This window comes from Rana temporaria, chromosome 8, assembly GCF_905171775.1.
Source record: "Rana temporaria chromosome 8, aRanTem1.1, whole genome shotgun sequence".
In the NCBI taxonomy this organism is placed as follows: Eukaryota; Metazoa; Chordata; class Amphibia; order Anura; family Ranidae; genus Rana; species Rana temporaria.
In genome coordinates, this window is record NC_053496.1 from 166846826 (window position 1) to 166874771 (window position 27946).

At 48.5% G+C, this 27946-nt stretch overlaps 2 protein-coding genes across 2 annotated transcripts in view; both read right to left on the bottom strand.

Moving 5' to 3' along the window:
- The window catches only part of LOC120909931 (oocyte zinc finger protein XlCOF6.1-like), a 487791-nt gene that overhangs the window by 129184 nt on the left and 330661 nt on the right, over positions 1–27946 (bottom strand). The window lies entirely within an intron of this gene.
- On the bottom strand, positions 486–27813 carry LOC120909849 (zinc finger and SCAN domain-containing protein 2-like). Its single transcript, XM_040321582.1, has 10 exons — positions 27678–27813; positions 22245–22325; positions 20595–21459; positions 12862–12959; positions 12621–12723; positions 10129–10227; positions 8140–8256; positions 7797–7894; positions 4421–4520; positions 486–1885 (listed from the first exon to the last, which is right to left on the bottom strand). Exons 2-10 carry the CDS (start codon positions 22260–22262, stop codon positions 549–551), a joined length of 2835 nt encoding a protein of 944 aa, XP_040177516.1. The 5' UTR covers positions 22263–22325; positions 27678–27813; the 3' UTR covers positions 486–548.

The following is a 27946-nucleotide window of genomic DNA, read 5'->3' on the forward strand; positions in this document are numbered from 1 at the left end:
AAATATCACGAATATTCGCGAATACTTTCTCCGCCCTTCTTTTGCATCAGAGCCAATCAGAGTTCTCCTACCACAGTTGTCAACATTTCGCAATCAATTTCGCATTCGCATTAGCGAAATTTCGCAAAAAAATTTTTTTGATAAAATATCACGAATATTCGATTTTAGCGAATATTTCACGAATATTCGGCTATATATTCGTGATATATCGCGAAATCGAATATGGCGTATTCCGCTCAACACTAGTGCACATGCTTACTCAGTTGCTACCTCTGAGGCCCCGTACACACGACCGAGGAACTCGACGTGCCAAACACATCGAGTTCCTCGTCGAGTTCAGTGTGGAAGCCGCCGAGGAACTCGGCGGGCCGACTTTTCACCATTGACTAACGAGAAAATAGAGAACATGTTCTCTTTTCGGCCCGACGAGTTCCTCCTCGGCTTCCTCGCTGAAAAGTGTACACACGACCGAGTTTCTCGCCAGAATCCAGCTCCGACCGAGTTTCTGGCTGAATTCTGCCGAGAAACTCGGTCGTGTGTACGGGGCCTCACATAGGAACCTCTTGTATCCTGTGGGAACCAAGATGGGACATAAGCGAAGTTTTCCTTGTAAACATTTTCCCACATTCCAGACAGGAGAATGGCTTCTCCCCAGTGTGTGATCTCTGGTGTTGGATGAGACTACCCCTACGGGTGAAACATTTCCCACACTGAGGACAGGAATACGGGTTATCAGTCATGTGAACAATCTGATGGGTGGCCAGGTGCGATCTGTTAGTATAGCTCTTTCCGCATTCAGAACAAGAGAACGGCCTCTCTCCTGTGTGAAGTCTTTGGTGAGAGACGAGGTTTACCCTTTGGGTAAAACACTTTCCACATTCGGAGCACGAAAACGGCTTCTCAGCCGTGTGTGTTCTTTGATGCGCGATGAGGTTTTGCTTCTGGGTAAAGCTCTTCCCGCACTCGGAGCAGGAGAACGGTTTTTCTGGTGCGTGAATCCTCTCGTGAGAAATGAGGCTTCCTCTCTGGGAGAAGCACTTCCCGCACTCGGAACAAGAGAATGGCTTCTCCCCGGTGTGAACCCGTTCATGTATAACTAGAAGTGATTTTTCAGGAAAGCTTTTTTCGCACGTCGGACAGGAGTATTGTTTCTCGGCTGTGTGGTTTCTACAATGTCTGGTGAGGTCCGACTTCTGCCGAAAGCCCTTGCCGCATTCTGGACAGGAGAATGGCTTCTCTCCTCTGTGAATTCTTTGGTGTGTGATAAGTATATCTTTCCCGGTGAAACACTTTCCGCACTCTGAACAGGAATACGGCTTCTCTCCCGTGTGAACTCTCTCGTGTTTGATAAGAGTTGCTTTCTGGGAAAAACACTTCCCGCACTCTGAACATGAAAACGGTTTCTCCCCGGTGTGGGATCTCTGATGAACGATAAGCTTTCCTTTCCTGGTAAAACATTTGCCGCACTCTGAACACGAAAAAAGATTTTCTCCCGTGTGAATGTTCTGATGTTCAATTAAGTAGCGCTTCTTCGTAAAACATTTTCCACACTCGGGACATGAAAATGACTTCACTACCCCATGACTTCTCTGGTGCTCAATAAGTTCTGCCCTATGGGTGAAACATTTGCCGCACTTAGAACACGAGACCGTTTCGTCATCTACCCCACACGTGCGATCGGTGGCGGGAGGGGTGTGATCGGGTAAACACCCTCCACCGGAGGAAAGATTAGTACAAGGAAGGGCTGCATTGAGATTTTGAGTGGTGGAGTCTTCTTCTGAAGACTCAGACGTGATGTCATCATCCTCTGAAGACTTGGATGCGATGTCATCATCTGTTTCACAATCGGGAGATATTATAGTGTCATACCTTCTGTATTTTCCATCTGGAGAAAAAAAAAAAAATTAAGCTTTGTTATAGCGTTCGGCTTTTTCCGGCATATAGTTACCCCTGCTTCTATGAGGCGCAGCCAATGTTAAGTATGGCCGTCGTTCCCGCGTCGAATTTTGAAATTTTACGTCGTTTGCGTACGTCGATTCACAAAAGCGCTGGACGCAAGTTACGCTCACGCCGAAACCAATGACGTCCTAGCGACGTCATTGGGAGCAATGCACGCCAGGAAAATTTGCAGACGGCGCATGCGCAGTTAAATCGGCGCGGGGACGCGCCTGATTTAAATACTACACTCCCCCTAGCCGCGGAATTTGAATTCCGCCGGGGGATTTAAGATACGCCGCCACAAGTTTTGAGGTAAGTGCTTTGTGAATTAGCATTTGCTTTAAAAAATTGTGGCGGCGGATCTTAAATCACAATCTAAAGATCCGCTAACCTATGTGAATCTGGCCCATGGTGTCAAGACCTGGATCAACGGACCAGTTTCCGCGGACATGTTCGGTCGTGTGTACGGCCGACCGGACAGGTTTCCAGCGGACAAATGTTTCTTAGCATGCTAAGAAACATGTCCGCTGGAAGCCTGTCCTTTGGACATGTTCGGTCGTCTGTACGACTCACCGGACATGTCCGCTCGGCCGAAAGCCCTCGCATGCGTCGAAGTGATTCGACGCATGCGTGGAAGCATTGACCTTCCAGGGTCGCGCACGTCGTCGCGGCCACTTCACCGCGTATCCTGTCCGCGGGGAAATTTGGTCTGATGGTGTGTACAGCGGCAGTGTAGCCTTTCGGCTTGACGCCAGGAACCCTACTGCCCAAGCGCTCCTCTCCTCTCCTCTCCTCTCTCCTACTGACCTGGCGGCCGGGGGAGGAGGAGGAAGCCCTGCGGTGATGTCACGGGCCGCGGCCCAGACTCCCGGAAGTGGGAAAGGATACCTGTCAAAGACAGGTATCCTGTCCCCCCTACCCCCTGAAAGGTGACTATTGTGGCACTGGAGGGGGGGGGGGAGGAATCCGATGAGCGGAAGTTCCACTTTTGGGTGTAACTCCGCTTTAATCTACATGTAATATTAATTTCCCAATACATGGGTTCAATTCACTTTACATGTTAGTATATCAGGCCCTTAGGGCCAGATCCACATAGAAATAGATGGGCGCAGCGTATCAGAGATACGCTACGCCGCCGTACCTTACCTGGCGTAATTTTGAGTCCTTAAAGATTTTGCGCCGTAAGTTACGGCGGCGTAGTGTATCTTTGGCGGCGGAATTAAAATCGGCGATTAGGGGCGTGTTTCATTTAAATGAAGCGCGTCCCCACGCCGAATGAACTGCGCATGCTCCGTTTCTAAATTTCCCGTCGTACATTGCGCTAAATGACGTCGCAACGACGTAATTTTTTTAACTTAGACGTGAATTACGTCCATCCCGATTCACGGACGACTTACGCAAAAAAAAAAAAATTCAAATTTAGACGCGGGAACGACGGCCATACTTAACATGGCAAGTCTAACTATACGCCGTAAAATACCAGCTTTAACTATACGCCGGAAAAAGCAGACTAGAGACGCCGTAAAAAAATGCACCGGCCGCTCGTACGTTCGTGGATAGACGGAAATATCTAATTTGCATACCCGACGCGGAAAACGACGTGAACGCCACCCAGTGGATGCCGAAGTATTGCATCTTAGATCCGAAAGGCGTACGAGGACGTATACCTGTCGGATCTAACCCAGATGCCGTCGTATCTTGGTTTGAGGATTCAAACCAATGATACGACGCGGGTAATTTGAAAGTACGCCCGCGTACTCTGTCTGTGGATACGCCGACGTACTCTGTGCGCAGCGTAATTGCTAAGTAGCGCCGGCGTATCTACTTTCTGTATTCAGAAAGATAGATACGCCGACTGTAGCCTAAGATACAACTGGCATAAGTCTCTTATGCCGTCGTATCTTAGGGTGCATTCTGACGCTGGCCGCTAGGTGGCGCACCGGTAGTTGTCAGCGTAGAGTATGCAATTTGGATACTTACGCCGATTCACAAACGTACGCGCGTCCGGTGCTCGTTTTTTACGTCGTTTGCGTACGTCGTTTTCGCCGTAAGGCTGCTCCTGCTATTAGGAGGCGCAGCCAATGGTAAGTATGGACGTCGTTCCCGCGTCGCGATTTTCAAATTTTGCGTTGTTTGCGTAACTCGTTCGTGAATGGCGCTGGACGACCATTTACGTTCACGTCAAAGCCAATGACGTCCCTGCGACGTCATTTACCGCAATGCACGTCGGGAAATTTTCCAGACGGAGCATGCGCAGTACGTTCGGCGCGGGAACGCGCCTAATTTAAATGATACACGCCCCCTACGGGATCATTTAAATTACGCGCGCTTACGCCGGCCCCTTTTACGATACGCCGCAAATGCTTCGTGAATGCAGCGTAGCTCCAGTAATTTACGGAGGCGTATCGTAAAAACGATACGCTGCGCCGCCGTATCAGTGCGCGCCCCTACCTGAATCTGGGCCAGAGTGTTTATTACTCACCTGTGCCAATCTCTGGAGGGACTTTTTCCTTTTTACGCGGCTCTTCGCCCCTCAGATACAGATCTTCCTCCTTCACTTCAACTTTAATAGTACTTTCATCCTAAATAACACAAAAGAAATGTAATGTTCTCGCTATAAGAACAATCGATTGCGCATCCACACTAAAAGATTTACCACTTCAATCCACCTCAACCCGATCTCAGAGATTCATAGCCAGATTCACGTATGGCGGCGTATCTTTATGCCGGCGTAGCGCATCCCCTTTGCGCTACGCCGACGTAACATAGTGAGGCAAGTACTGTATTCACAAAGCACTTGCCGTCCCGCCCAGACCAATTTATAGCTTTCAGCGCTGTTGCACTTTGAATGACAATTACGCGGTCATGCTACACTGTACCCAAACTAAATTTTTATCATTTTGTACCCACAAATAGAGCTTTCTTTTGGTGGTATTCGATCACCTCTGGGATATTTATTTTCTGCAAAAAAAAATAAAAAATGACCAATTTTCTTTTTAAAAAAAGTTTTTTGTTTGTTTCTGTTATAAAACATTGTAAATAAGTACGTTTTCTCCTTCACTGATGGGCACTGCTGGTACTGCACTGACGGGCACTGATGGGCACCGATGTGGTGGCATTGATGGGCACTAATATGCGGCACTGATGGGCGGCACGCATGGGCACTGATAGGCGGCACGGATGGGCACTGATAGGCGGCACGGATGGGCACTGATAGGCGGCACGGATGGGCACTGATAGGTGGCACGGATGGGCATAGATGGGCACTATCGTATGTGTTGTACTAATGGATGCCAATCTACCCTCTACAATCCGCTTGGAGGAAAACCATCAGGCCTTTAGGAAAAAACTAAAGACCCACCTCTTCTGAAGGACCGGAATGACTCTGGACGGGAAGCGCCTTGAGGCGATTTAGTTCGCATTTGTTGCGCTATACAAGTTACTCACTCACTCACTCACTCAGTGCCAAACAATGCCTGCTAATCAGTGATGCCCATTGTGGGTACTGATTGGCATCCATTGCGGCACTGATTGGCATCCATTTTTTGTGTCCTTCTCATCCCTGGTGGTCAAGGGTGGCATACCTTTTTTTTTTTTTTGCATCCCTGGTGGTCTAGTGGGCATCCCTGGTGGTCCAGTGGGCATCCCTGGTGGTCCAGTGGGCATCATCGGGGGGCTGTGCTGATAATCAATCAGCACAAACCCCCCCGTCACAGGAGCAGCCGATCGGCTCTCCTCTACTCGCGTCTGACAGACGCGAATGAGGAAAAGCCGATTACCGGCTTTTCCTGTTTACATAGTGATCAGCCGTTATTGGACACGGCTGATCATGTGGTAAAGAGTCTCCGTGAGAGACTCTTTACCTTGATCGGTGTTGCGGGGTGTCAGACTGACACCCTGCAACAACAATCGCCGCGATGCGCGCCCCCGGGGGCACGCAGCAGCTCAAAATCCTGAGGACGTCATATGACATCCACTCAGGATTTTACAACCACTTTGCCGCCGTCAATCTGTCATTGGCGGGCGGCATGTGGTTAAATACCACCAAAAGAAAGCTCTACATGTCTCCAGAAAATTATAAAAATGCCATTTGAGTACAGTGTTACATGACCACACAATTGTCATTCAAAGTATGACAGCGCTGAAAGCTATACATTGGCCTGGGCAGGAAGAGGGTAAAAGTGCCGGTATTGAAGTTATTAAAAAATTCTGATAAAGGATGTGCTAAAAAAAAAAATTCAAATGCAAAAATAGTTCAGCAAGGCCTGGACAGATATCGATCCATGTATGGGCAGGCTGGTTGCACAAATGTTGATTGAACGATCAACTTGTGTATAACCAGGCAGATGGAACATTTTCTCTCGATCAGCACCGCCTGCTATAGCCTGAGGTGCTGATTAGAGTATTCTAACGGCGGAAAAGACAGCCCACTGTTAGAATTAGGGTTGTCCCGATACCTATACTAGTATCGGTATTGGGACCGATTCCGAGTATTTGCGGGAGTACTTGTACTCCCGCAAATGCCCCCGATACCTAAATAGAATACTCTTTGCCGCCGCGCCGCATATAGACACTCCCCCTTGCTCGGGATTGGACAGATCACCCGAGCAAGGGGGAGTGTCTATACGCGGCGCGGCGCGAAAGACTACAGCTATTCAAATGAAAGCTGTAATGTTCGCCGCCCGTATTAACCAAGCGGCGGCGGCGGCGGCAGCGGGGATGCGGCAGCATGTAGGTAAGGGGGACATGGCTGCATATATGGGGGGGACATGGCTGCATATGGGGGGACATGGCTGCATATGGGGGGACATGGCTGCATATGGGGGGGGGGGGGACATGGCTGCATATGGGGGGGACATGGCTGCATATGGGGGGGGACATGGCTGGATATGGGGGGGACATGGCTGGATATGGGGGGGACATGGCTGCATATGGGGGACATGGCTGCATATGGGCGGACATGGCTGGATATGGGGGGGACATGGCTGGATATGGGGGGGACATGGCTGGATATGGGGGGGACATGGCTGCATATGGGCGGACATGGCTGGATATGGGGGGGACATGGCTGGATATGGGGGGACATGGCTGGATATGGGGGGGACATGGCTGGATATGGGGGGACATGGCTGCATATGGGGGGACATGGCTGCATATGGGGGGGAAATGGCTGCATAAGGGGGGGAAATGGCTGCATATGGGGGGGACATGGCTGCATATGGGCGGACGTGGCTGCATATGGGGGGGGACATGGCTGCATATGGGGGGGACATGGCTGCATATGGGGGGGGGACATGGCTGGATATGAGGGGGGACATGGCTGCATATGGGGGGACATGGCTGGATATGGGGGGGGACATGGCTGCATATGGGGGGACATGGCTGGATATGGGGGGGACATGGCTGGATATGGGGGGGACATGGCTGCATAGGGGGGGACATGGCTGCATATGGGGGGGACATGGCTGCATATACGGGGGGGACATGGCTTCATCTATGGGGGGACATGGCTGCATTTGGGGACACATTTAAAAAAAAAGTATCGGTATTCGGTATAGGCGAGTACTTGAAAAAAAGTATCGGTACTCGTACTCGGTCCTAAAAAAGTGGTATCGGGACAACCCTAGTTAGAATACAATAGCACAGCCGGAGGACCCACATTGAGTGTGTGGATGGGGGACTCGAGTCAATTTTTTTTGTTCAACCCGCTAGTTGAAAGAAACAATGTGACAAATGTAGTACCAGCCTTAGTCATGCTTGGTGTTTGTACTACTAGATAGTAGAGTTGATAAAATGATACACTGTCTTTATAAGTAGAAGTTCTCCCCTCCATAACATCAGGTCCTAGCCTCACCTACCTGCTGATGATGGTGTGGAATCTTGTGATGTTCCTCTGTGGAATTTGGAGAATTCGGAGGACTGTGACTCTCGGGTGTATTTCTGTTACTCAGTGCACCTGTAAGATATACATATACATATATAATCATGTATGTGATGTTGGGTTTCACAGAGGCAGCAGAGGGAGCCATTGGCGGAGCGGGGCCACGCTGTGTGTGTCTATAGATGAGCACAACCTCGGCATGGAAGCTAGCCAGCTGGTGTGCCACCATAAGAAGGACCCCAGAAGAGGAGGTTTGGAGCCTCTCTGTGCAATACCAAAGAGAACAAAGTGCTGGTGGATTTTACATGTTTATTTCTCACCTGTGCTGATTTCTATAGGAATTTCCTCCTCTTTAATCCTCACACATTCGTCTTCCTCCTCCTCCTCCTCCTCCTCCGATTTGACCTCTGTCTGAGTCCCTCTGGTATTTCCAGGGTCTGGAAATATAAATGAAAGCTCCCTGTACTGAGATGTATGAGATAGTTGGTTAATATCTTAGGTAGTTACCGTATTTATCGGCGTATACCGCGCACTTTTTTGCCCTGAAAATCAGGGCAAAATTGTGGGTGCGCGATATACGCCGATACCCGCTTCCCGCGCTGTGCTTGAACCACTCCGCCGACATATACCGCGCGCAGTACACTCGGGTATAGTCGGGCAGGCTCGGCTCCTCTCGCGGTCACGTCCTGTGCGTCCTGTACGTTCTTTACGCGAGAGGAGCCGAGCCTGCCCGACTATACCCGAGTGTACTGCGCTCGGTATACGTCGGCGGAGTGGTTTAAACACAGCGCGGGAAGCAGGGAGGACACCACAATGGCGGCAGAAGAACACCGGACCGGACCAGGCCGCCGATGGACGTGATGGACGACGGGCAAGACACCGACGAGGGGCATTAAAAACTGTAAGTATTTATTTTTTTTCCAGGAATTTTCCTTCAAGTTCGGGGGTGCGCGCTATACACCGGGGCGCGTTATAGCAAGATAAATACGGTATATTCAGGCCCAGATTTCCCACAAGGCCACAGAGGCCAGGCCTGGGGGCGGCAGGGTGCCTCGGGGCGGCAGCTGCATGAAGTCCCCCGATGACCGGAACATACAGTTAGGGGGGTAAGTTGCTGTGTGGGAGAATTGTGTGGGGGAATCCGCTCGCTCGTTAAGCGATTGCGGCGATGTCGCCGAAATCACTTGTCAAATGTGCGCTGCTGTCCGTCCTCCCCTTCCCCCTCACATACCTCTCTCTGCTGGCTCTGTCTTCGGGACTCCGTCCTTCCCCTGGCCGCCGAGTCGGTCTCCTGTCCCTGCCGCCGATGTACACAGTGAGAGGGGTGAGCTGTGCTCTTCCCATCTCAGTTCTAGCACAGTGCTAGGACTCCTGTTTTGGAGGTGACAGGGTCAATAAAGAGAACCTATCGCCTCCAATTGCTACCACACAGGAAATTGTTTTCTCCTGTGTGATAGCAATAATGTTAAGTGAAAAAAAATAACAAAAAAAAATAAATAATAATAATTAAATTAATAAAACAAAAAATAATTAAAAAGTAAAGAATAAGAAAAATAATATTAAAAATAATAAGAAAATTATACAAAAAAAAAAAAGTAAACGACAAGCTACAAATAAATAATAATAATTAAAAAAAGTGATAAAAAAGTAAAAAAAAAAAATATTTTAACTAACCGTGCCGCCTCTGCCATCCGGTTGCCATTCTCCGTTGATTTGGGGGGGGGGTTGGCGGGAGGGGGTACATTGCGGAACCTGGCCTTGGGGCTATCCCGCCTGAAAAACTCCTTCACTGCCGACTCAATGTGAAAGTCCGAGGGCTTTCAAACTGAGGCGATGCACTCGAGGGAGACAAAAAAATCTCCTGTCAGCAGCATCTTTGGAGCGGTGAGAGGAGCGGCATGTATACCGCTCCTTCCCATTGAAAACAATGGGAAACCGCGGCAATACCGCCCGCAATGCGCCTCTATAGGTAGGAAGGTTTATAATGCCTTTAACTTGTTCCTGTCGATGTGGCGCATATATGGGGCCTCTCAGCGGGTGGGCTTTAACACAGAGAGGCCACATGTAAACACTTTTCTGTGCGCAGAGCGCGTTCCCTGCGTACTCCCAGCACAGACACTGGCAAGGACCGGAAAGCTCCCGATGCATACTTGTAATTGGGAGCTTTCCGATCATGTGAGCGCTGTGACAGCCAATCCCAAGTGACCCAAATGCCCTCCTCCCGACATTTAGAAGCTCCTAAAGGGTCAGGAGGTGATGGTAGGAAGGGGTTAAAAATAATTTATTACTATTTTGGTGTAATTCCTCACCTGTGCTGATCTCTGGAGGTACTTCCTCCTCTTTGATCCTCACATGTCCTTCTTCCTCCTCCTCATCATCACTGACCTCTCTTTGAGTATCTCCGGGATCTGTGAATAAAGATGAGAGTGAAGCCCCCTGTACTGAGATGTATGAGAGACCCCAGAGAGTGTGTGTGGGGGGGGGGGAGGGAGACAGGTCACATCTCTTGGCTGGTAACACACAATGATGTGAGGAGGAGAGCCGGAGTCTGATGCCGCAAACACACGATCATTCTTCGGCATGAAAAAAACTAAGTTTTTCGGCATGCAGAAAAAACATAGTTTTTTCCAACTTCATCATTAAAACGGCCTTGCCCACATTCCATCGTTTTAAAAAAATGCTCTAGCAAAGGGCGGTGACGTTCAACACGTAAGACGGCACTATAAAGGGAAAGTTCCATGCAGATGACGCCACCCTTGGGGCTGCTTTAGCTGATTTCCTGTTAGTAAAAGACGATTCGCGCGTTTCTGTCTGTTACAGCGTGATGAATGTGCTTACTCCATTACAAATGGTAGTTTCACCAGAACGAGCGCTCCCGTCTCATATCTTCTGAGCATGCACGGGTTTTTAACGTCGTTTTAGCCCACATACGATCATTTTTTACCACCCCGAAAAAGGACATCATTTAAAACGTTGTTAAAAAATGCAGCATGTTTGAAAAAAAAATGTGTTTTTCAGAACCCGAAAAATGATGTGAAGCCCACACACGATCATTTTAACCACTTAAGGACCCCTTCACGCCGATATACGTTGGCAGAATGTCACGGCTGGGCACATCAACATATATGTACGTTGTCCTTTAAGCCCAGCCGTAGGGACGCGGGTGCGTTCCCGCGACCTGGTCCGAAGCTCCGTGACCGCGGGGCTCGAGGACCCGATCGCCGCTGGAGTCCCGCGATCGCTCCCCGGAGCTGAAGAACGGGGAGAGCCGTGTGTAAACACAGCTTCCCCGTTCTTCACTGTGGCGGCAGCATCGATCGTGTGATCCCTTTTATAGGGGGACACAATCGATGACGTCACACCTACAGCCACACCCCCCTACAGTTGTAAACACACTTCAGGTCACACATAACCCCTACAGCGCCCCCTTGTGGTTAACTCCCAAACTGCAATTGTCATTTTCACAATAAACAATGGGGTAGATTCAGGTAGGGCTGCGCACTGTTACGGAGGCACAGCGTACCGTTTTAACGCTACGCCTCCATAAATTACTTGCGCTACGCTTCATTCACGAAGCAGTAGCTCCGTAATTTGCACGGGCGCTCCGTAAAACTGCCCGGCGTAAGCGTGCGTAATTTAAATGATCCCGTAGGGGGCATGGATCATTTAAATTAGGCGCGTTCCCGCGCCGAACGTAGTGCGCATGCTCCGTCGGGAAACTTTCCCGACGTGCATTGCGGTAAATGACGTCGCAAGGACATCATTTGCTTCAACGTGAACGTAAACGCCATTCACGATTCACTTACGCAAACAACGTAATTTTTAAAAATCGCGACGCGGGAACGACGGGTATACTTAGCATTGGCTGCCCCTGCTAATAGCATGAGCAGCCTTATGCAGAAACCGACGAACGCAAACGACGTAAAATGCGAACGCAGGGCGCGCGTACGGTTGTGAATCAGCAATTTGCATACTCTACGCTGACCACTACGGGAACGCCACCTAGCGGCCATCGTAAGAATGCAGCCTGCGATACGACGGCATAAGAGCCTTATGCCAGTCATATCTTAGGCTGCAGTCGGCGTATCGAGCTTTCTGAATACAGAAAAGTCGATACGCCGGCGCAACTAAGCAATTGCGCTGCGTATCTATGGATACGCAGACGCAATTGCTTACTGAATCTACCCCAATGCATTTTAAATGCTTTTTTTGCTGTGAAAATGACAATGGTCCCAAAAATGTGTCAAAATTGTCCGAAGTGTCCGCCATAATGTCGCAGTCACGAAAAAAAATTGCTGATCGCCGCCATTAGTAGTAAAAAAATATTTTTTATAAAAATGCAATAAAACTATCCCCTATTTTGTAAACGCTATAAATTTTGCGCAAACCAACCGATAAACACTTATTGCGATTTTTTTAACCAAAAATAGGTAGAAGAATACGTATCGGCCTAAACTGAGGAAAATATTGCATTTTATTCAAAATTGTCGCTCTATTCTTTTGTTTATAGCGCAAAGAATAAAAACCGCAGCGGTGATCAAATACCACCAAAAGAAAGCTCTATTTGTGGGGAAAAAAGGACGTAAATTTTGTTTGGGAGCCACGTCGCACGACCGCGCAGTTGTCAGTTAAAGCGACGCAGTGCCAAATCGCAAAAAGGGGCAAGGTCCTTTAGCTGCATTTTGGTCCGGGTCTTAAGTGGTTAAATGAAATTTTTTTCAAAACGTCGTTTTTTTCATGCCGAAAAATGATCGTGTGTACGCGGCATGAAAGAGGCTGATTGCTCAACATTATTACCCACCTGTGCTGACGTCTGGAGGGATTTCCTCCTCCTTACATGGATCATCACCGCTCTCATTCAGCTCTTCCTCATTTTCAACTTTAATAACGTTCAAGCCTTCGCTCTAGAGAAGACAGAGATTACTTTCAATCTCTCCGTAAAAAAGAGTCTGATTATACGGTTAAAAACTTGACAAATAAAGATTGAATTATTACAGTAAATGTGTTATTATCTGACTGATGATATTGGGTTTTTTGCTCACTTCATAATTCTCTGTGGCGTTTTGATGTTTCTGCGTGGAATCCCGGGAAGAAAGTGGACTGGGATACCTCTCTGGTGTATTTTTCTTATTGGATCCATCTGCAGAAAACACATATACAATGTTTATATCTTTAGGCCCAGATTCTCATACAATTACGTTGCTCCTGGGCAGCGAAACGTATGTGATTTACGTTACCCCGCCGCAGGTTTACAGCGTTAGTGCCTGATTCTCAGACCACTTACCTGTAAACTTGCGGCGGTGTATCGTAAAAGCGCTCGGCACAAGCCCGCCCAATTCAATTAGGCGCGCGCTCCCGCGCCGAGCGTACTGCGCATGCTCCGTCGGGTAAATTACACGACGTGCATTGCGCTAAATGACGTCGCCCCGACGTCATTTGCTTAGACGTTAACGTAAATGGCGTCCAGCGACAATTAACGGACGTCTTACGCAAACGACGTATTTTTTTAAAATTTCGACGCGGGAACGACGGCCATACTTAAAGGGGTGGTTCACCCTAAAAACTACTTTTTTTTTATTACACTGGCCCCCCACATTACAATACGATTAAGGCTTTTAATATTTTTTTGATGCTGTACATACCTTTGTACAGCATATTCACCTGTTGCGAGTCCCGCGGGAGTGGGCGTTCCTAACATGTCTGTGATTGACGTTTTGCCCAAAAACGAGCTCCCCCCCGTCGCGTAAGCCGCGTCACGATTGGCGAAAGGAGCCGAACGGCGATGCGCATGCGCAGTATAGCGCCGACTCGCCGTTCGGCTCCTTTCGCCAACCATGACGCGGCTTACGCAAGCCCGCCTAAATCAAATGATCCTAGTAGGGGGCGTGGATCATTTAAATTAGGCGCGTTTCTGCGCCGAACGTACTGCGCATGCGCCGTCCCTAAAATTTCCTGACATGCATTGCGCTAAATGACGTCGCAACGACGTATTTCGACGTGAACGTAAATTACGTCCAGCCCTATTCGCGAAGCGACTTACGCAAACGACATAAAAAATTCAAATTTCGACGCGGGAACGACGTCCATACTTAACATTGCGTGCGCCTCCTAATAGCAGGAACAACCTTACGCCAAAAAAGCCTAATGTACACGACGTAAATAAATTGCGCCGGGCGTACGTACGTTTGTGAATCGGCGTATATAGTTAATTTGCATAATCTACACCGACAACAACGGAAGCGCCCCTAGCGGCCAGCGTAAGAATGCACCCTAAGATACAACGGCGTAAGAGACTTCTGCCAGTCGTATCTTAGGCTAATGTCGGCGTATCTAGCTTTCTGAATACAGAAAGTAGATACGCCGGCGCAGCTTTGGAATTACGCGGCGTATCTATGGATACGCCGGCGTAATTCTTTCCTGAATCTACTCGCAACCCGGAAGCCACGGGTGAATATGCTGTACAAAGGTATGTACAGCATCAAAAAAATATTAAAAGCCTTAATCGTATTGTAATGTGGGGGGGCAGTGTAATAAGAAAAAGTAGTTTTTAGGGTGAACCACCCCTTTAACATTGGTTGCCCCTCATAATAGCAGGGGCAACTTTACGCGCCTCTTAAGCTACGGAAAAACGTCGTAAATTCTCAGCGTCGACCGCGCGTATGTTCGTCAATCTCGCGTAATTGCCTAATTTGCATAGACGACGGGGAAAACGACGATGCGACACCTAGCGGAGGGGAAAAAAATTGCATTTAAGATCTGACAGCGTAAGAGCCTTACGCCTGTCGGATCTAATGGGTATCTATGCGTAATTGATTCTAAGAATCAGTCGCATAGATACCCGGGGCCAGATTAGGATTTACGACGGCGCAAATGGTGTTGCGCCGTCGTAACGCCATTGAGAATCTGGGCCTTAATGTCTCCAAACTGCTGCCCTGTGCTTGCCTTTACCCGGCCCTTTTCCATCCACTGATACAAGACACGATTCCTCCCATTGACACCAATGATGGGGCACTATTAATCTTACTGACACCAATGATGGGGCACTATTCTTCCAACCGCCACCAATGATGGAGCACCATTTCTCCTTCTGACACCAATGATGGGGCACTATTTTTCCTATTGACACCAATGATGAGGCACTATTTCTCCTACTAACACCAACAATTGGGCACTATTCCTCCACCTGTGATGGGGCACCATTACTCCTACTGACACCTGTGATGGGGCACTATTTCTCCTACTGACACCAACACTTGGACACTTAGGGCCAGATTCTTGTATAACGGCGTAAAACTCTGCGGGCGTAACGTATCTGATTTACGTTACGCCGCCGCAAGTTTTACGGGCAAGTGCTTGATTCACAAAGCACTTGCCTGTAAAGTTGCGGCGGCGTAGCGTAAATCCCCCGGTGCAAGCCCGCCTAATTCAAATGATCCGGGTAGGGGGCATGGATCATTTAAATTAGGCATGTTCCGGCGCCGAACGTACTGCGCGTGCGCCGTCCCTAAAATTTCCCGACGTGCATTGCACTAAATGACGTCGCAAGGACGTCATTGGTTTCGACGTGAACGTAAATGGCGTCCAGCCCTATTTACGGACGAATTACGCAAACGACGTAAATTTTTTAATTTCGACGCGGGAATGACGGCCATACTTAACATTGGCTGCGCCTCATATAGCAGGGGCAACTTTACGCGTCGCAAATCTTACGTAAACGTCGTAACTTCACTGCGTCGGTCGGGCGTACGTTCGGGAATTCGCGTATTTTGCTAATTTGCATACCCGACGGGGAAAACTACGGAGGCGACACCTAGCGGCGGAAAAAAAATTGCATTTAAGATCCGACAGCGTAAGAGCCTTACGCCTGTCGGATCTTATGGTTATCTATGCGTAACTGATTCTATGAATCAGGCGCATAGATACGACGGGCGGACTCAGAGATACGACGGCGTATCAGGCGATACACCGGCGTATCTCTTTTGAGAATCTGGTCCTATTCCTCCAATTGATGGGGCACAATTCTTCCCACTGACACCAGTGATAGGCACTATTCTTCTCCCTAATACCAAAGATGAATTGTTTACTCCCACTGATGCCAGGACAATTTTGACTCCCAGTGGCCACAGTACGGTCCCCTAAAGTTTGGAGGACAGTAAACTAGCCTTTTGTTTAGAAAGTTTGAAGACCCCCGATACGCCCTCATGATCTGGCTGACCCAACATTCAGATGGCTTCTTAAACATACATTCTTATGCTCCGTACACACGATCGGATTGTCCGTCGGAAAAACCTTGGAAGGTTTTTCCTAGGGTTGTCCCGATACCACTTTTTTAGGACCGAGTACAAGTACCGATACTTTTTTTCAAGTACTCGCCGATACCGAATACCGATACTTTTTTTTAAATGTGCCCCCATATGCAGCCATGTCCCCCCCATATGCAGCCATGTCCCCCCCATATGCAGCCATGTCCCCCCCATATCCAGCCATGTCCCCCCCATATGCAGCCATGTCCCCCCCATATCCAGCCATGTCCCCCCCATATGCAGCCATGTCCCCCCCATATCCAGCCATGTCCCCCCTATATGCAGCCACGTCCCCCCACATATATGCAGCCACGTCCCCCCCCCATATCCAGCCATGCCCCCCCCATATCCAGCCATGTCCCCCCCATATCCAGCCATGTCCCTACCATATGCAGCCATGTCCCCCCCATATGCAGCCATGTCCCCCCCATATGCAGCCATGTCCCCCCCATATCCAGCCATGTCCCCCCCATATGCAGCCATGTCCCCCCCATATCCAGCCATGTCCCCCCCATATGCAGCCATGTCCCCCCCATATCCAGCCATGTCCCCCCTATATGCAGCCACGTCCCCCCACATATATGCAGCCACGTCCCCCCCCCATATCCAGCCATGCCCCCCCCATATCCAGCCATGTCCCCCCCATATATAAAGCCATGTCCCCCTTACCTACATGCTGCCGCGCCGCCGCTTGGTTAATACGGGCGGGGAACATTACAGCTTTCATTTGAATAGCTGTAGTGTTTCGCTTCGCGCTGCGTATAGACACTCCCCCTTGCTCGGGATTGGACAGTTCACCCGAGCAAGGGGGAGTGTCTATACGCGGCGCTGCGCGAAAGACTACATCTATTCAAATGAAAGCTGTAATGTTCCCCGCCCGTATTAACCAATCGGCGGCGGGGCAGCATGTACGGTAAGGGGGACATGGCTGCATATATGGGGGGGGAAATGGCTGCATATATGGGGGGGACATGGCTGCATATATGGGGGGGACATGGCTGCATATATGGGGGGGACATGGCTGGATATGGGGGGGGGACATGGCTGGATATGGGGGGGGGACATGGCTGCATATATGGGGGGGACATGGCTGGATATGGGGGGGGACATGGCTGCATATGGGGGGGGGACATGGCTGCATATGGGGGGGGGACATGGCTGCATATGGGGGGGGACATGGCTGCAGATATGGGGGGGACATGGCTGCATATATGGGGGGGACATGGCTGCATTTGGGGACACATTTAAAAAAAAGTATCGGTATTCGGTATCGGCGAGTACATGAAAAAAAGTATCGGTACTTGTACTCAGTCCTAAAAAAGTGGTATCGAGACAACCCTACTTCCGAGCATGCGTCAAATTAAGAAGTTAATTTATCTTCAAATTTATCACCTCTGGTTGAGGCATAGAGACCACTGTACGTCTCAGCTGTGATACTTTTAAAGGCAGTCAGATGTCTCAACAGTGTACATTCTGAAGAAGCAGCCAATGCTGTCCTCCATGAGGACCTTTCTTAATGCAGAGTTCCACCCAAAAATGGAACTTCCGCTTTTCGGAAACCCTCCCCCCCTCCGGTGTCACATTTGGCACCTTTCAGGGGGGAGGGGGGTGCGGATACCTGTCTGAGACAGGTATTTGCACCCACTTCCGGGCATTGACTCCGGTGGGAGTCACGCCACTCCCCCCCCAGTCTCCTGGGAAACACACTGTTCCCTGGAGAGAGCGGGGACCAGTGAGGACTCACCCGATCCTTCGTTCCACCAGAAAACAGCGCTCCCCCACAGTTCAGCGGTGGACTCTCCCTGGTCTAGGGCTGGGTGATTTTAGGCAAAAAAAATTCTGCGATACGAATCAAGTTTTTTTTTCCCCCATGGACACCGCGCTGGTCCTACGTTTTTAGGCGAGGCCGCGGCTTCGACCTAGTCCGCCGCAATCCTGGAAAAAGGCAGCGGACTAGGCCGAAGCCACGGCCTCGCCTAAAAAAACTCTGCCTGCAGCTCGCCGTGATCCTGGGAAAAGGCTGCGAGAGGCGTCCGGCCTTGCGGCCTTTTCCCAGGAACGCGGCGAGCTGCGGGAAGTATTTTTTAGGCGAGGCTTCGGCCTAGTCCCCCGCGATCCTGGGAAAAGGGCGCGGACTAGGCCGAAGCCGCTGTCTCACCTAAAAAATCCTGCTCACGGCGATTCTGGGTAAACCTTTCCCAGGATCGCCGCGAGCTGCGGGCAAGATTTTTAGGTGAGCCCGTGGTTTCGGCCTAGTCCACGGAGCATCTAAGAAAATCGATTTGATCAAAATTTGAATCAATTTGCCCTCGCAACTCGATTCGAGATTCAAATCGATCTTTTTCCCAGCCCTGCCCTGGTCTATGAAGCTTGCCATCTTTCGGCTATAGCGTGGTTCTAAAGTAGTCAATGCTAGACATGTGCAGACTGGAATATTTTGTTTAGTTTTTTCGCTTTCGTTTGGAAAATAAATTTATTTAGTTAATCCCGAAAATCTTTTGTTTTATTTCGTTTTTCGTTGGGGAATAGCTTTCGTCCGAAAATCCAATAATACTTGGTTTCTGTCGAATGGTCAAAAGAATATTCGCCGGAACGTCGAATCTTTGTTTGCGTCTGTCTAATGGTCAAAAAATATTCGACGGAACGTCGAATCTTTACGTCGACTCGTACATTTCCGTTCGAATATTCCGCCTACAGGAATTCTAATGTTGTATGACTAGTAATAATGTCGAATCTATTCTCTATAATGTCGAATCTATTTTCTCATAAATCAAAATCTATTCTCTGTAATGTCGAATCTATTATTTCTATAGTGTCGAATCTTTTCTCTATAATGTCGAATCTTTTCTCTATGATGTTGAATCTTTTCCCTATAATGTCGAATCTTGGGCCAGATTCACAAAGAGATACGACGGTGTATCTACAGATACACCATCGTATCTCTGACTTACACTGGTCCTATCTATGCGCCTGATTCATAGAATCAGTTACGCATAGATAGGGCTTAGATCCGACAGTGTTACAATGTGTTACACTGTCGGATCTTTTTTTCAATTTAAAAATGGCGCCGGGGGCGTTCCCGCTGATTTACGATAAATAATATGTAAATCAGCGAGATACGCAAATTCACGAACGTACGCGGACCCGTCGCAGTGTTCTTACGTCGTTTCCATAGCGGTTTTCCGTCGTATACTTACCCCTTCTTTTATCAGGCGCAGCCAATGTTAAGTATAGCTGGCATTCCCGCGTCGAATTTGAATTTTCCTACGTCGTTTGCGTACGCCGATTCACGAACACGCGCGTCGCAAGTCCCGCTCACGTCGCAACCACTGACGTCCTAGTGACGTCAGTGGGAGCAATGCACGCCGGGACGGCGCCTGCGCATTTAAATCGGCGCGGGAACGCACCTGATTTAAATAGTACACTCCCCTAGCCGCGGAATTTGAATTCCGCCGGGGGAGTTAGGATCCGCCGTCGCAAGTTTGGAGGTAAGTTGTTTGTGAATTAGCCACTTGCCTCCTAAACTTGCGGGAGCGGATCTTAATTCACGTAGATCGAGCGGATCTATAGATCCACTGCGCTACGTGAATCTGGCCCCTTTCTCTATGATGTTGAATCTTTTCCCTATAATGTCGAATCTCTCTATATCGAATTTTTACCGCAACGAAAACGAAAATAAAGCATTTTTTATGTCGGATCTTTCGGTTTTCGTTTCTTGCACTTTCGTTATCGTTTGTTAAAACGATAACGAAAAAAACAGATTTTCGGACGAAAATGCATTCTAACGAAAACGAATGCACATGTCTAGTTAATGCTGTTGTATTTTAGACATGTGCATTCGTTTTCGTTAGAATGCATTTTCGTCCGAAAATCAGTTTTTTTCGTTATCGTTTTAACAAACGATAACGAAAGTGCAAGAAACGAAAACCGAAAGATCCGACATAAAAAATGCTTTATTTTCATTTTCATTGCGATAAAAATTCGATATAGAGAGATTCGACATTATAGGGAAAAGATTCGACATCATAGGGAAAAGATTCGACATTATAGAGAAAAGATTCGACACTATAGAAATAATAGATTCGACATTACAGAGAATAGATTTCGATTTATGAGAAAATAGATTCGACATTATAGAGAATAGATTCGACATTATTACTAGTCATACAGCATTAGAATTCCTGTAGGCGGAATATTCGAACGGAAATGTACGAGTCGACGTAAAGATTTGACGTTCCGTCGAATATTTTTTGACCATTAGACAGAAGCAAATAAAGATTCGACGTTCCGGCGAATATTCTTTTGACCATTCGACAGAAACCAAGTATTATTGGATTTTCGGACAAAAGCTATTCCCCAACGAAAAACTAAAAAAAAATAAAAACGATTTTCGGGAGTAACTAAATAAATTTATTTTCCAAACGAAAAAACGAAACAAAATATTCCAGTCTGCACATGTCTATTGTATTTACCTGTGTTACACAGCGAGGCCTCTGGAAATGGCACATTTCCAACATGGTTTTTCCGACCCCTCATGGGTTGGTTCTCCCACGTAAGACTTTTATGGCCACATGGGCACATCCCAGTGACACGTAGATACATCCCTTGTACTACTTTGTGAAGAGCGCATATCTTCTCTCCACAAAAACAGGACACTTGCTTGAGAATTTTATCCAGGCAAGACTCAAACACAATAAATCTTCGTTCTGGAACCAGTTCATTGGATCTCCAGGAGTTTTCCTCTGCTGTAAGCGTGTCACCGAGACTTGAGGCTCCTTCAGGGATATCATTAGGTTCTTCTGAGTCAGGAGAATTCAGGTTGGAGGTACTCATAACGTCAATGAAGCCGTCTTGCGGGTTCGATGGCTGTGAGGCGAAATATCCAAGACCCCGAGCCAAATTTCGAGAGCCAAATTTCACGTTCTCCATGGAAGTTGAAGCTACAAGATTGCTACCCAACATTGTGTTCAGATGATTGGTCTTATTAACTCCAAATTCCATCCTTGCTCTTTTGGAACGTGCCGTTAAGATGACCCCTTTGTTTGGAAATATGGTGGGCAAAGCATCGTCTCTCAAGATTTTTTTGGAAATGTTGGTGACGTAACAGTCAGGTGTAAAATGCTCAGAGCATAACCTGAAAATATCAGTTTTCTTGCCGTCCAGCACTCTCTTCGCAAATTTGTTGAGGTTTCCGAAGTCCTGTCCCGTTTGGCGCAGCCAACATTTAATCCTGTCAATGCTGCGGGGGAAGACGTGCAAAATAATCCCCCTGCAGGACGTGGTTTTATTGGACTTGCTGGAGCAGCCAGAGACAATGCAAAATGGCATGGCTGGCACCTAAAAATAGAAATTTCGAAATTTAGGGCTAGATTCACATACAATTGCTGCGGCGTAACGTATCTCCTTTACGTTACACCGCCGCAAGTTTTCGGCGCAAGTGCCTGATTCACAAAGCACTTGCCTGTAAACTTGCGGCGGTGTAACGTAAAGCCGTCCGGCGCAAGCCCGCCTAATTCAAATGGGGCAGGGACCATTTAAATTAGGCACGTTCCCGCGCCGAACGTACTGCGCATGCTCCGTTCCTAAAATTTCCCCACGTGCATTGCGCTAAATGACTTTGCAAGGACGTCATTGGTTTCGACGTTAACGTAAATGGCGTCCAGCGCCATTCACGGATGACTTACTTAACATTGGCTAGACCACCTAGAGGGCAGCTTTAGTTTTACGCGGCGTATCTCTACGGAAACGACGTAAATTTACAGCGACGGGCAAAGCGGACGTTCGTGAATCGGTGTAACTAGTCATTTGCATATTCTACACCGACCGCAATGGAATCGCTACCTAGCGGCCGGCCTAGAATTGCAGCCTAAGATCCGACGGTGTAAGTCACTTACACCTGTCGGATCTTAGGGCTATCTATGCGGAACCTGATTCTATGAATCAGGCGCATAGATACGACCTTCGTATCTCAGAGATACGACGGCGTATCAGGAGCTACGCCGTCGTATCTCCTACCTGAATCTGGCCCTTAAAGTCCAGATTCAACTTTTACCTCCCCCACCCAACATTTTATTTTTCCCTGCAGGGTCCCCCCCAAAATGTTTATTTTTTCTTATACCCACCTTCTTTACTAGGGTCATCAGTCTGGTCACGTTACATCACGGGTCTACTTCCTCCTTTGGTGGTGGCGGGAGTCCTGAATTCTGCAGAAAATGGAGAAGGATACGCTTGTCAGTCCGCTGCTGCTCCTTTCGCTGCCCAATCACAAGCCAGGGAGGCGACCCAGCGCTATTCTTTACTGCAGTTAAGGTGCAGGGGTCACCAACCTGGCTGTGCTGCCTAAAGAGAAATTTCACAGTATTCCTAACTAAGCTTAACCACTTCAAGACCCCTAACGTACATTTAGGGGTAGCGTTTAAAGCAGTTTACTGGGGGTTAGCGATGCAGCTGTCAGCCATAACTCTGGTATTGTTTTTTACAGCCGGTGATTCTCTTTCTGCTAAAAGTGATCAGAGTGGCAGATTAGCCGCTGGATCGCTTTTAGGCTGCTTTCACACTGAGGCGCTTTGCAGGCGACGGTAAAACCCTGCTGTAACGGTCACCACCGTTTACGACCTTCCATCCCATCCAAGACAGCTTATCGACACTCCACAATCAGGCAAACGAACACGACCCATAAGAATTCCCCCCAGACACGAGACACACAGCTCTGTGCTTCTGGTTTCAAATGTAATGATAACTTTAATGGTTTCTTCTCAGCTTTTTATGCAGTTACAATCATGTGACAGTATTCAAAGGGACATTGAAATCTCCACCCCCCTAATCACACACTATGATCTCTTCCCAATCCACATCCCTAGACAGACGTTCTGTCTCCGACAAGTACATTCCACACATAAACAGTATTTAGCATACATAATTAGAGGTCTGGGAGCAGACCTGGATTAACACCTTTACACAAGGACAATGAAATGTCTTCCAGGCCCTGACTCAATTAGCATGTCACTAGTCAGGGCTAATCATAGAATGAGTCACTATTGACTGGTTGGGTCACAATTAACCAACATCTTGCAGTATCTCAAAATCCTGCAATATGAACTATCAGTGATGTCCCCTGTCCTGTAATTTAGGACATACTTTCTCAGTCACCCTATGGCCCTATTGGACATAAGGTGACCCTAGACATAAGACTCCTTGGTGACGCCGGTACTGGAGTACCCCTCATCCTTACAAAGTCTCTGGGTGTCCCGGGTCATTCTGTTACAGCCGCTAAAAATAGCTTTACCGCTAGCACACCAAGCGCCTCAGTGTGAAAGTACCCTTAGTGTCCCGCCAGCGTAATGCTCCCTCAGGCGTTCACACTGGATAAAAAGGAGCGGCTCTTTCAGGGCGCATTGCAGGCGCTATATTTAGCGCAATAGCGCCTGCAAAGCGCCTCAGTGTGAAAGCAGCCTTAAAAAAGTCCTGCCAGCCGCATCTTTAAGGCGCGGTAAGAGTGGAAAAAATACTGCTCCTATAGCGCCCCTGCCCATTGAAATCAATGGGGTAGCGCCTCCAAACCATCCGCAAAACTGCATTTTTGCATGCAGGTTTAACTCTTTTTCGGCTGCTAGCGGGGGTTAAAATCTCCCCGCTAGCGCCCGAAATATGCGACAAACACGACGGTAAAACACTGCTAAAACTTTTCTAGCACCGCTTTACCGCCAGCATACCAAGCGCCTCAGTGTGAAAGTACCCTGGGGGGGGGGGGGGGGGGGGGGCGGGTACACATCAACCAAAAAGTGAAGGATTACAAGTCCCAGCACGAACCCCTTTAATATCTAAGGATGACTAACGCCAAGAGTGAAGGACTACAAGTCCCAGCATGAATCCCTGAGATCTAAGGGTGTGACTCCATAGATTTCACGGGCTCATTCTCGGACCTGTAGTTCTTCACTAATTAGGGACTAGTGGGGGGGTGTCACATCTTCACCCCTGAGGGGTTCATGCTGAGACCTGTAGTCCTTCACTTTTGGGGAGTGGGTCACAAATCCCAGGGAAGAGTGAAAGACTACAAGTCCCAGCATGAACCCCTGATATCCAAGGATGTGACTCCCCCCCCAACATTGAAGGACTACAAGTCCCAGCACGAAACCTTGAGGGTGTGACCCCATAGATTTCAAAGATTCATGCTGAGACCTGTAGTTCGTCACTAGTTAAGGGAGGGGGGGTCACATCTTCAGCTGAGGGGTTCATGCTGGAACCTGTAGTCTTTCACTTTTGAGGGGTCACATCCCCCAAAAGGGAAAGACTATAAGTCCCAGCATGAACCCCTGATATCTAAGGATGTGACTTCCCCCAACATTGAATAACTACAAGTGCCAGCATGAACCCCTGAGATCCAAGGATGTGACCCCATAGATTTAAAAGGTTCATGCTGGGACCTATAGTTTTTCACAAGTTGGGGAGGGGTCACATCTTCAGCTCTGAGGGGTTCATGCTGGGACCTGTAGTCCTTAACTTTTGGGGTGGGGTCACGTCCCACAAAAGTGAAGCTCTACAAGTCCGAGCATGGATTCCTGATATCTACAGGTATCTACGTGCCCCCCAACATTGAAGAACAAGTCCCAGCATGAACCCCTAAGATCTAAGGATGTGTTCCTCTCCCATCCCTCTGAAGGTGTCATCTGTCCTCTGTTGCCAGCTCATTTGCCATCCTCTCTGCATTCAGTGCCTCATGACACACATGGTGTTCCACCCATCCCCGGTGTGCTGCCGAAAATGTTCCCCCGGCGGATTAGGACCCCAAACGAGCTTCCGAAAATAGCCAAACATGTAGAGCTGAGAGTCAGCTCTACACGTCGCATGCGCAATGACTATTAAATATGCCGCACGCTTCCGATGCTAGTGCTACTCTGCAAGAGGCGGGGTTGATTTTACCAATAAAGTACACGTCTTAGCAAAATCCGCCCATTGACATTGCAAAACCCGCCCTAAACCCGTCCCGCTAAGACGTGTACTTTATTGCCTAAATCCCCCCCGCCCCTTGCAGAGTAGCACTAGCATCGGGAGCGTGCGGAATGTGTCATAGTCAGTGCGCATGCGCCGTGTAGAGCTGACTCTCAGCTCTACATGTTCGACTATTTTCAGAAGCTGGTTTGAGGTTCATACCTCAAACGAGTGCCTGCGCAGTACAGGGGGGTCCTTATCCGCCGGGCAGAACTTATTCGGCAGAACACCGGCGCCTGGCCTCACCTCTGAGTATTAAGAGTTGCTCTCAAATCCTGGCAGTTCCCTTCCCTCTGAGCATGCCACTGGAGAAGATTGAGGAGGAGATGGGTGGAGCTAAAGCACTAGGCGTGGAGGAGAACGTTAAAATCGTTAAATCGTCCTTCGCTCTGAATGCTGGGGCCTCTGTCTCCCTGTGTGGTGATTAGGGATGAGCTCCAGCGTGTTCGCACTCTCCACGTGCAGAGCCCGCCAGGAAGTATAGAATATACAGAATGCAGTGTTCAGGGGTGCACTATATACAGAATTCAAAGTTCAGGGGTGCGCTATATACAGAATGCTTATTTTTGGGGGTCACTATTCGCAGAGTTCAGGGGTGCACTATATACAGAATGCAGAGTTCAGGTGTGCGCTATATACAGAATGCACAGTTCAGGGGTGCACTATATACAGAATGCACAGTTCAGGGGTGCGCTATATACAGAATGCAGACTTCAGGAGTGCACTTTATACAGAACGCAAGGTTCAGGGGTGCGCTATATACAGAATGCTTAGTTTAGGGGGTCACTATTCGCAGAGTTCAGGGGTGCACTATATACAGAATGCAGAGTTCAGGTGTGCGCTATATACAGAATGCACAGTTCAGGGGTGCACTATATACAGAATGCACAGTTCGGGTGTGCGCTATATACAGAATGCAGACTTCAGGAGTGCACTTTATACAGAACGCAAGGTTCAGGGGTGCGCTATATACAGAATGCTTAGTTTAGGGGGTCACTATTTGCAGAGTTCAGGGGTGCACTATATACAGAATGCAGAGTTCAGGTGTGCGCTATATACAGAATGCACAGTTCAGGGGTGCGCTATATACAGAATGCTTAGTTTAGGGGTTCACTATTCGCAGAGTTCAGGGGTGCACTATATACAGAATGCAGAGTTCAGGTGTGCGCTATATACAGAATGCACAGTTCAGGGGTGCACTATATACAGAATGCTTAGTTTAGGGGGTCACTATTCGCAGAGTTCAGGGGTGCACTATATACAGAATGCAGAGTTCAGGTGTGCGCTATATACAGAATGCACAGTTCAGGGTTGCACTATATACAGAATGCACAGTTCAGGGGTGCGCTATATACAGAATGCAGACTTCAGGAGTGCACTTTATACAGAACGCGAGGTTCAGGGGTGCGCTATATACAGAATGCTTAGTTTAGGGGGTCACTATTCGCAGAGTTCAGGGGTGCACTATATACAGAATGCAGAGTTCAGGTGTGCGCTATATACAGAATGCACAGTTCAGGGGTGCACTATATACAGAATGCTTAGTTTAGGGGGTCACTATTCGCAGAGTTCAGGGGTGCACTATATACAGAATGCAGAGTTCAGGTGTGCGCTATATACAGAATGCACAGTTCAGGGTTGCACTATATACAGAATGCACAGTTCAGGGGTGCGCTATATACAGAATGCAGACTTCAGGAGTGCACTTTATACAGAACGCAAGGTTCAGGGGTGCGCTATATACAGAATGCTTAGTTTAGGGGGTCACTATTCGCAGAGTTCAGGGGTGCACTATATACAGAATGCAGAGTTCAGGTGTGCGCTATATACAGAATGCACAGTTCAGGGGTGCACTATATACAGAATGCACAGTTCAGGGGTGCGGTATGTGCAGAGTTCTGGAGTGCACTTTATACAGAATGCAGAGTTCTCCACTAAGGATGAGCTCCAGCGTGTTCGCACTCTCCACGTGCAGAGCCCACCAGGAAGTCGGCACGGCGCTGCGCTAATCACAGGCAGGGAGACATTGTTCAGATGCTCGGCTGCAGAGATCGGGAAATGTCTCACTGCCTGTGATTAGCGCAGCACCGCGCCGCCTTCCTGGCGGGCTCTGCACATGGACTGTGCGAACACGCCGGAACTCATCCCTAGTGGTGATGTCACTGGTTGCTAGATGGCAGGCGGTCCAAGCAACCAGCCAGCAGTGGAACAAGATAAAACAGGTCTCAGCCGGCCAGGACAAGTACTGTCAGTGTGTAAAGCGGCCCCTCCCCCCATGGCTGTGTCCGTTTCATTCCAGGACACTGTATTGTCCCGGAATGAGGGTGCCCGGAACCCGGGACACACCTGCAAAATGTGGGACTGTCCTGGGCAATCCAATACATGGGTCACCCTAGTCTGAAAATATGAGAACTGGCTTAATGAATTTGCACACCCTTTGGCAGATTAAATTGTGTATTCTGCTTTAAGAGTAGACTCCCTGGGGTATGGCCAATGACAATTTTTGAGCTTTTTGTCCTGAAGGTGTGAAAGAAGTGAAAATATCAAATGATACCTCATTGACTTACCTCATTTCTAAGATGGCAAAATGTAGACATTATTACCTCTTCCTCACTGGGCACACACTCTCCATCACCTATCAACGGAAAACAGAAGAAAAACCTAAAAAATTTAAATATTTTTTCTAGGTGTCTCCCATTTGAGCTGCAACAAAATGGCCGCCGACCTCATGACGTTTTCGTCCCTCTGCGCGTGCGCGTCTCCATAGCAACCCGCACAGCTGGGCAGCGCAGAAGCAGCTGTTGAGTCTCTCGCTGCTCCCACAGGCTCTGTATAG

Coding starts and splice junctions, on each gene's coding strand:
- LOC120909849 (XM_040321582.1), bottom strand. Junction 12,724..12,861: donor ACGCCACAGAGAATTATGAA/GTGAGCAAAAAA, acceptor TGTCTTCTCTAG/AGCGAAGGCTTGAACGTTAT. Junction 8,257..10,128: donor ACCTCCAGAGATCAGCACAG/GTGAGGAATTAC, acceptor TTATATTTCCAG/ACCCTGGAAATACCAGAGGG.